This window comes from Nymphalis io, chromosome 19 (genome assembly GCF_905147045.1).
Source record: "Nymphalis io chromosome 19, ilAglIoxx1.1, whole genome shotgun sequence".
Taxonomy (NCBI): domain Eukaryota; kingdom Metazoa; phylum Arthropoda; class Insecta; order Lepidoptera; family Nymphalidae; genus Nymphalis; species Nymphalis io.
Genome location: NC_065906.1, coordinates 10,896,029 through 10,906,566, shown reverse-complemented (window position 1 = coordinate 10,906,566; position 10,538 = coordinate 10,896,029). Strand labels below are relative to the sequence as shown.

At 30.1% G+C, this 10,538-nt stretch overlaps 1 protein-coding gene across 5 annotated transcripts in view; it reads right to left on the bottom strand.

Moving 5' to 3' along the window:
- Positions 1-791: 791 nt before the first annotated feature.
- LOC126776089 (hemicentin-1-like) overlaps positions 792-10,538 on the bottom strand; it is a 254,316-nt gene continuing 244,569 nt past the window's right edge. For all 5 annotated transcript variants that reach the window (XM_050498373.1, XM_050498370.1, XM_050498371.1 and 2 more), the window contains 4 exons: positions 8,420-8,573; positions 6,553-6,674; positions 5,366-5,520; positions 792-3,177 (listed from right to left, as the gene is read on the bottom strand). In XM_050498373.1, coding sequence (XP_050354330.1) covers positions 3,034-3,177; positions 5,366-5,520; positions 6,553-6,674; positions 8,420-8,573 — 575 coding nt within the window. In that variant the 3' untranslated portion in view covers positions 792-3,033. The remainder of the gene's footprint in view (positions 3,178-5,365; positions 5,521-6,552; positions 6,675-8,419; positions 8,574-10,538) is intronic.

Here is a 10,538-nt window from a genome sequence, read left to right as displayed (position 1 = left end):
TCCCTTTTAAAATTTAATATTAGCGAGTTGTCAAAACCAAAACAATATTTTTTTTGTCTGTCTGTCTGTTTGCCGAAGATGTAGTTCTAGCAAAAAAAAATACTACATCTAATATAGTATATAAGCATTACAATAATTCAGTATATCCATTTTTCCTTAATTACTAGAATAGTAGTAATGGCACTTATATCATAAATACAAAAGGTTGTGTGGGCTGTGAATATTTATTACTTCGTCATGCTTTATCACAGCTAAAATATGACAAAATTAAGTAAAAAGTGTACGTAAAAAGGAGGAAAATAAAACACTTTGAACCATAAATGCTCGACATTGTATTTGGAAACATTTACAAGAAACAATTGTTATCGAATCTCTTTAACAGGTCTACCCGCAACTCGTACAGGTTGCCGGGCAATTGACATTATCCTATTGACCTGCCATCCATTGACAAGTGACTTGATTGTTAGTCGTTACGATTTCGTTTTCCTTTATATTATGTAAAATATAACAATGGTTTTGAATAGATTATTATTCCAAAAATAATCGTGAATGAAAAATCAATTTATTCATTTTGTATCGATTCGATTGATTAATAATATATATATATTTATATATATATATATATATATATATATATATATATATATATGTATATAAATTATTGTTTTAAAATTAGCAATGTATTTACATTATATACAAATGAAAACAATTTAAGAACATCTTATAATAAAATGACAGATGTAAGATGATAGATAACGCTTCAATGGATAGCCAGTAGTGTGTTTTGTTAATAATATACATTTCTTAGCACCGTTAGAACTAAATACGACTAGATTTCATAATTTCAATATAGAATTCTCTATTTACAAATTTACATTTATATACAATTTAAATGCTAAGTCGGAAATAAATAAAAAAAAAATGTTAGACCAATTTTCATTACAAGAAATAACAGAACATAAATATATATTAAACGTCAATATTTTGTATTACATAATATGTTTTATTTAAAGTAAATAAGCTTTTAATAAAATTATCAAAGCGCTTTCATTTTAATTGATCTATATTTTTACAACCTTTCAAACTTTGAGCGAAACGTTATTTATAAGGATAGCTATTTAATGAAATATCTTTAGGCCGCCTCAGTCACTCGAAGTTAATAGAAATACAATATGACTTGACCTTAAGACCATGAGGAAACAATAATATTTGAGAAAGATTTTTTTTAATCACGTTCTGAGATCGAATACTTTAAGATCTTCGTTCCATATTTAAACTTCATTTCGTATTTTTCTATTTTTTATAAATTCTTAGTATTCACGTCTGCGAACAACTCTCTAACGAGTATAGAATCTTTTTAATTAAGCAATTAAAATATTTCAATATGAAAGAGACATAAAATAAAAGAATAAAAAAAATCATTGTATTTGATATAAAAAAATCAGAGTGGGGCTGAAATCGTATTTTTTGGATAGCCATTGAATTGGTTCAATTTAAAACGAACCACGTTTGAGAACGGTGACATTGCTAACAGTGGATAAATGTTGTCGCTATATTTAACAATATTTCAAATGCGGCCACGGATCAAGCTTTTAATACACAGGTTATAACCAGACAAAATACGAAGTAGGCTTACTTTATAAGCGAATTGAACGTTTCAGTTATCATCGCATTCACAACCTTATATTATAAGTAAATTCTTAAAATGTTGGTGATTAGTCATATGTTACTCATTTCTAATATATTTCGTCGTATTTAATTAAGATGTTATTATTTTGGGTATGTATGTTCGCATGACCTTGTAGTATTTGTTTATGTTATGACAGCGCAAAATCAAGGCTTACTGAAATTACAATATAAAATATAATCATAAAACATTATAAGAAGTTTAAATATTCCGCATTTGAACCTATTTATTTTACGGAAATAAATTAAAAAAATTACCTCCACATACACACAATATATATATTTCCATAGCGCTAACGAAATATTCTCATCACCAAACACACGTTTAAAGAAAACAATGCAAAAATCTTGACTTGATTATTTAATACAGGCTTATATTACAATAGCATTTAGATATATATTTAAATTGGTAAAAAAAATAATCAATAATAATTGATATCAATTGCAATTGACATGTTGGAATAATTGACTTGATTTGCAACCCACTAGTATTATGGCCATACACGTTCTAAGATCGCGCGACAAATCTACTATACAATTCTCGGTATCAATCATACGTTCCAATATTTGTCGGACGACATTTTACATATATGTGATAATTCTTTACGGAGTGCTGAACATCTTAGAACGTTTTTGTGATAACATGTGACAAGATCGTAGTGTGATGTGCTAACAAGAAAGTGTAAGCCTTTATTTTTCCCACGACAGATTAGGAGAGATCGAGTCATATTGTATATCATTCGAGAGACGACGGTTGTTTACATTAAAAATTTAAATTAAAAAGCGTCGTAAGTCTATAGAATATAGTATAAAGTTTGATATAAAAAAATTGTAGAAATAAAATTTTGTATAATTAAATAATAATTTTAATTTTTATCTTAAAAATTATCTATAGACTCATACGCTCAGTGCTTCTCAAACTTTAAGCAAATTGACCACTAACAAGTGTACACTTACATTAATCCATACACAAACATTGAAAAAGGGTAATTTACAAAAGTTAAAGTATGAAAGGAACACAGTCAGTACTTATCTTAACAGGGTATTTACATCAAGGGTTCTAGAACATTATAGTGATATGTCTACATCGTAAAAATATTATTATAGCAAAATGTCTATAAAAACATCTTTAAATGTTTACATTAAAATTTTCATTTGGGTATATCTGGGTAGATTGACATACAAGATTGCTTTAATAATTGATATATTGAAAATTCAGAAGATATGCGTTATTCAAATTCAATAGTTAGTGAGTTGTAAGTTGACAGTTTCATAAAAACATAAATCAAATCATTCGATACTGCACTGCAGTCTAGAAAACCCTTACAATGCCCCCTACCATCTATTTTATATACAACTCTCTTGCACCCGATGCGACGTGGTGACGACTTCCGGTCGGAGCCGGTGCGCTGTCAGCGATGACGTCACGCCCGTTGAGCTTGGGCTGCAAGCGTTCACGCCCTTGTTGACGCGATTTAAACTATGATATGACTGAAAGAGAAGTTTCCCGTTAACGTCTTTAAACATATATAATATAAATATGTAAACAAAACAAATTTTCTTCATAATTTATAACTCGAAGAGGTTTCGCATTATTTTATATATATTTTAAGCTAACTTGACTAAAACTTCAGCGTGATTTAGGGTTCTATCTGCCAGAGAAACCCCAAGCATCACGCGTTCCATTCCTCGCTGAGCGACCTTAAACACGTGGATCAGTCCTACGGTGAGTGCCCACGTTTTGGCACCGTAAGTCAATACAGGCACGACGTACTGATAAAAACCTTGGTCTTAAGCGATACGTGTTAAAGTGGAGACTACGCTCAGGCAAACGTAGTGTGGGATGCCGTGTATCAGGGTGGACCGATGATTTGAAGAAGGTGGCAGGTACGGGATGGATGCGGGTTGCCCAAGATCGGGATGGTTGGCGTTCTATGGGGGAGGTTTTCATCCAGCAATGGACGACTTATGCCATTAAATATATCTGCGTAATGTTCGCAATTAATTTTTGTTTACATATTTGGTAATAGTGGTTTTTTTAATTATTTAGGTAAGTAAACTGACAAACGGTCCACATGATGGTAAGTAAGAAGTTATGTGCCCTTTAATCACACTATCCTACTTACCCTCCAGATCAAAACACAATAATAACAAGTATTGCTGTATAGCGGTAGAACCCAGATCGGCCGGCATAAAACCTTTTCACCAAGTAAATTGATGAGATAATTACGTTCAATTTTACGTTCACAGAAAAAAATGGTCATTCAATCTATTTTGTTGCATTTCCAAATCATTAAATCTAGATACCAAAACATTACTATAATACAATTTTGCCTCAGTGTATATAAGAAGCAAAATTGAAATGTGCATTTAAGGGTGTAAAATGTTAAATCTGAAACCAACATCATTATTAGATGGTAGTGTCGCATCATTAAGCAAAGTTCTTTCAAAAACTGAACCAGAAAAAAAAGCAAGTCATTTAAATGCTTGGCCCACATAACACTAATTGTGGCTGCTTCGGAAAATAGAGTGCTGACCTACTCTCATTCTGAATAAGTGAGCATACAAAATATATATTGTATTTACGTTTCCATTGTATTCAACACAAAGATCATTTCATTTCAGATGAAAACATGCTTCATAGCTCACATAATTGCATTTTTTTTATATAAAACTACTATCAGATGCACAAACGTTTTGAGGAATGGGTTGTTGTATCTTCAACGAAATTCATGTTTGTGGGAGCGATGATGTGAATTTAATTAAATGTTTTGTTTGAATATTTTAGCGGATTCGAAATAGAAACTCGTGAAAATAAATAGTACAAATAAATTCAAACTAACAGTAACAAAATTGGTTTATTTAAAGGGTAAAATGCTAGTAATTATATACTTCTAAATATGGCAGGATTATTATAGATTAAAACTGTTTTTATAAGGTGAAAATTTTGCTTATGATGCGACACTGCCATCCAATTATGATAATAGTTTTAATCTAAAACATTCAATCACAAAATTTTTTAAAATTTCAAAACCGGAGCTGATTGAATTTTATAATAATTTTTTAAACGTCACAAGTCTAATTATTTGTATTGTCTATCATAATTTAGATATTATTGTTAGAAGTCAATATTTTGTGCTTTTAGAAAATATTATAATTTTTACGGTGCCTGTTAGCTCATTTTTCATTCCTGGAATGAAAATTAGGAAACGGTGAATAGCATTCTTGTACTGCGAACATTCTTTCTACTATTTCACGCAGCTATAAATTAAGCTGTTATAATTTTAGAATTGTATTTTTGACTTAATTAGTTATTTTTTTTAACTTTATTTTGGTTGCTTGCTATTTTTTCATAAGTAATTACTGAAAGAAAATCTATAATATAATATAAAATTAGAACATATACCGAGTAATGTAAAATTAACACAACTTGCTGAAAATACATTAGTGTAAACACTTAATTACAATTTACTTAGAAAAAGAAAACAGCTGTTCACATCCGAAACAACGTAAGAACTTAGAAATTAAATAATAAAAGTGGAACTGGAATAAAATTAGTGTAAAAAAAGAAAAGCTTTTCACTATATGACTTTGAGCGCAGGAAGCTTTTGCACGAGTTGTTAATGACTTAGATTTTATTAATTGTAGTTTATAATTTAAGAAAAGTTTTTATACTTACACTAGTCAAAGGTATTTTATAGTCCTTTTTTCTGAAGTCAGCGTAGTACCCGCCGCCGTCAGGCTCGGAGCGGGCGTCTTCGCTGACTTCTCGCATCTTGCTGTTGGACGGTGGTCGCTGCAGGCTCATGTATCCATTGGACACCGGCCTTCGTTCTAAAGTATACAAATTAGTTTAATTCAAATATATAACAAACTTACATTCTGTGAATTTCAAATTTGTCGAATCATGTAAGTAAAATTTCCTGTTCAACTTAATAATTATAATAAACAGAATAAATAGTGATTTGTTCATCTAAGAATATATTTATGGAGTATTTTTATTAGCTTTTAATTAAAATATAATGTAAAATTGAAAACTTTTAAAATTTCACGAATAAGTGTAGATTGTAGCTTTCTACGATTTTCCTTTTCGTTGAATAATAAGCGTAACGATTAAATTAAACTTAAAAATTCATATCAATACCGGCAATGACATTTTTCTGAAACATACGGATTCAAGATACGTCCTTACATATCTTGAATCTAATAGAAGATAGTATTCAAAAGTAAATTCGTTATAAAATCATAAAATAAGGAACGAATGATAATGACAATGGGAATGTAATAAAAATCACGTTTGTTAATCTAATATATACTTTCATTTTTAAACGACTTCGAAAATATGGAGGTTTTTCTATCGATCTACATATAATCTTCATTTGTAAGTTTATTTTTATGTCCGCGATTTTCTCAAAAATAGAGATCCTATTTGGATTATAATGCATTTTTTTTGAGATAGGCTATAGTGTATAGTATATTAGGGTATGATCGGAGATAGTTCTTTTTTCTTTAAAAAATAATAATTGATTTATGTAATAAATTATTTAAAAGCTGACTCGGAAAGCTGGTGATTCAGTCATTATTCAAACTAATTATTAGAAACTAAAAAAAACTATTTATAATATATTGCACGTCTGATATGGAAACTGTTAGAACTAATTAACTAATATCAGTAAAATGTATTTAGACAGTTTATGCAATTAATAATATTCTGATTCTGATTCTGAAACATAGCAATACAGAACATTGCTGATACCCACTTGGATACGATAAAGCCCTAGGTGCACTAAATTTCGTAATAAATTCTATTTCAAATTTATGTACTGCGTTTAATCTAAAATTCTATTTGTTTGTGGTAAAACTCACCATACAAATTTGGTATAATATCTGGGTCAGCGTCATCAGCTGGGTCAGGATCAGGTGCTGTACGAACTTCTGCCTTAACAGGAGTGCTACATTGTCCACTGCGCTCCGCGTACATAGCTTCACTAAAGAATTATAAAAATTCAATTGTTAATAATGATAATAAAAACTATTTATTTTTCTCAAACACAATAATTTATATTATAGTGATTTATCTGCGGCTTCGTAAATATATAATATAAATATTAAATACCTATTTCCAAGGTTGTTTTTGCAAAAATAAAGAATTTTCGTACAAACTTTCATCCCGTTTATTAGTTACATTTTCGAAAATCCTTTCTTGGTGTAAAAATTTTCATGGCGCTAGCACCAGAGGTACTTTGAGCTGTACGTTATTATATATTGTATATATATATATATATATATATATATACAATATTAGCAACCCTAAGCGAGTAAGCACAGCATGAAATGTTGTTATTAACTTAACAATAATAACAAAGCAAGCTAACAAAATAATCTATTTTAGAATAGAGTAGACCTCTGCCCTGTAGCGGGACACATATATTGAATTAAATGTAAAGCTACCACCGGTTCGGAATGTAGATTCCACCGAGAAGAACCGGCAAGATACTTAGTAATTATTCTTTTACACATTTAATTGACTATTAATGAATTCTTAAAAGATATTAAGTGTTTGCTAAAACACGTTTTTGTCAATGTTATACGAATATATACAGATTTCGAAAACACAAATTAAACGAACCCCTAACTCCATTTTTGGATCTGCTCGATTTTATCAAATTATTGTAATGCCATACGTTAGAATTTGCATTGATTCAATTATTTACATTGGAAAGGGACTAAAATTTACATAAATGATGCAAAAATCAAAATATACATTATACAAATAGGCTCTAAAAACAAATTTAATTTAAAACTTCTGGTTCATGATGTTTAATTACAAAAAAACGAAACTACGTAATATAAATTATGTAAATATTTTTAAAAGCTATGATTTTAGACATAAAATCTGCTTTTGCGATGATCGAAATATGCTGATAATATAAGTGATGCAGAATTAATTCTCTACTAGCTAAGAGAATCGAAGTACAAATCTTTTAATCGGCTCAAGCCTATTTCGCGCAAGTTCTTCCAATCTGGTTAACAGCCTGATTTCGATTTAGGCACGGGCTATTTTAATTGAATATCCAGTGGTAAAGATGATTTGGCATTCGAACAGGGATTATATAGAATTATATATATATATATATATATATATATATATATATGAAATGTCTCTCTCTGATATGAAATGGTTATTAAATTTAAGTGACTTCAAATTCAAGACGGTCTATTAGGGTTTTTATTCTATCACCAAAGTTTTTACTAAAAACAGTTCCAAAGCACTCATGATGTAATATTAAATTTGGTTCTACATGATACTTAACTGATTAAATTTCGTTATTAATATTAGTTTTCATCAATGTATAAGAGAGTTACTTTATTTTAATTCATTTAGAGAATAAGGAAGAAGCCCTGAGCCAAAAGTCCTTATCTGATAAGGTTGATTACTTTTTGAGAGGACATCTCGGCAAACATAAGAGGATGCTGAGGATGGATGAGGATGAGGAGGATGAGTGATGCAACACAACTCGTTTAGATCGAGACCAGAAAAATAAGACCCGATGATAAAAATCAATGGGATATTGGTAGAGGAATTTTTCCAACTGCGGACGAACAGGGGCATGTACATCACAAGGTGAATTTATTTATAACTAATTTTATGTAATCATATAATAATATTTTATTATATGAAGCCATGTATATAAAAATTTATAAAGCCATGTACAATTTAATAAGTTCTTACCTCAATGGTGCATGCTTAGCCGGTAAATGTCTATGGCGATTCGCATGCCGCTTGTAAAGAATTGCAAGCACACCACAAACAGCTGTTGCTAATAAAGCAGACATCGCTGCTATCGACGCCACCACTGGAGACATCCCCAATGAGTTGCTTTCACCTGAACAATGAATAATTATCAACATTCAATTTGTTTGTAAATGTATTAGATAAATATAACCACAAATATTATGGGCTACCCATTTGCTTATCCAATAAACTAACTTTAATAATTAATAGGTAACATAGGTTACTATAGGTTATTGATGTTATACGTAGGCGGGCGGGCGTATAGGCCACTAAAGCTAAGTGGTCACTACCGCCCATGGCCATTGGTGATTTATTCTAGATTTAAATGTACTAACCATTTCTTACATCTCAACAATCTACAATCAAGATTAAACAGTTTTATACACATTGTAATAAAATTCCAACCTACTAAACCCATTCGAGTTCATTAAATCGATCATTAAAATGTATTTAAAATGTCACTGTAGTTAATGTACAAAAGTTTAATCATTTTAATGTACAAATATATAATATTATATAAAAATTTATGTTTTTTAATTAATTATTTAATATTTGTAAACATAAAATATATTCATCCTACAATATCTATAATATTTCATCTGGAGAAGAATACTTGTAGGATAAAACTTTTTTAAGCACATTAGTGTCATGAAGTATATGGATACAAAATCAAGTAGGTTTTTAATAAAAATAACGGTATAGTATAAAAGTTCAATATGAAAAATATACAGAATATTCAACTGCAGAAAAACATCAAAACTTTTTTCTCGAACTTCGTACACGAACTAAAAGTTTTTCTCTTAAAAATCTATGTGTATAAAGGTACGAGCGTCGAACGCGGCATGGAAAAGCTACACGAAAAATGCTTGGCAATAAATAGCGGCGATGGCAAAACCATCAACTAAACTTCTCATTTATCGACTTAAGCGTCGCGAGTAACTAGTTGCGAAACACGCGAACGAAATTAAGCAGTTTTTAAAAAAATTTTTTTTAATGAAAATGCTCCGACGAGTAAAGAGGCAAATGAAGCTAAGCTGGATAAAATTTTAGTAGCTAAAGCTAATTATGAAGTGACTCGTTTTACACTGACTACTAGTATAAGATGATCCCTATAGTTCTACATAATATTCTTACAGTGTGCTTAAGATAAAACAAATGAAACACGACTTCTTCCAGGTCGAGATATTCATGAATTCTTTTCGTTTTCTTTAAAAATACTTTTACATTAATTCTATCTCTATAAAAAATATTAATAATTTTTTTACCATCAATATAACTATCAGTTAACAGCCTGTGAATGCACCACTGCTGGGCTAAGGCCTCCTCTCCCTTTTTGAGGAGAAGGTATGGGGCTTATTCCACCACGCTGCTCCAATGCGGGTTGGTGGAATACACGGGTGGCAGAATTTCAGTGAAATTAGACATATGCAGGTTTCGTCATGATGTTTTCCTTCAGCGTCAAGCACGTGATGAATTAAAATCACAAATTAAGCACATGAAAATTCAGTGGTGCTTGCCCGGGTTTGAACCCACGATTATCGCTTAAGATTTACGCGTTCTTACCACAGGCCATTTCGACTTTTAAATAACTATCATTAATATTTTATTAATATATTTTTTTATTTGACGCCTGGTGTTGTTAAATCTTCAATTTAAAAATTCTATCACGAGAACATTCCACCGAATTTATGAACACCTCGTTTTTAAATAAAAGCGAGAAAATAGCAATTTGAAGCAATTTATATTTTTCATATCTATAAAAAGTCTGAATTAAGTCGTTTATTCCGCAATATAGCGTGACGAGGTTACACGGATTATAAGTAATATTTGCGGCTTATTATTGACTACACGATACAAATGATAGAGTTGAACCTAGCAATTCAAAAAGTTATACCTAATTTATATTTTGCTTAGGCACTTACTTTTATTATAATAGAAGTCATGTTTTTATTTGCATTATTTTAATAAATTTATATTTAATTTTAATACATTCCAGCTATAAACTTCTGTCCTAAACAAACGATATGTTTTGACTAACAAGTTTTCAAAGTTCAGT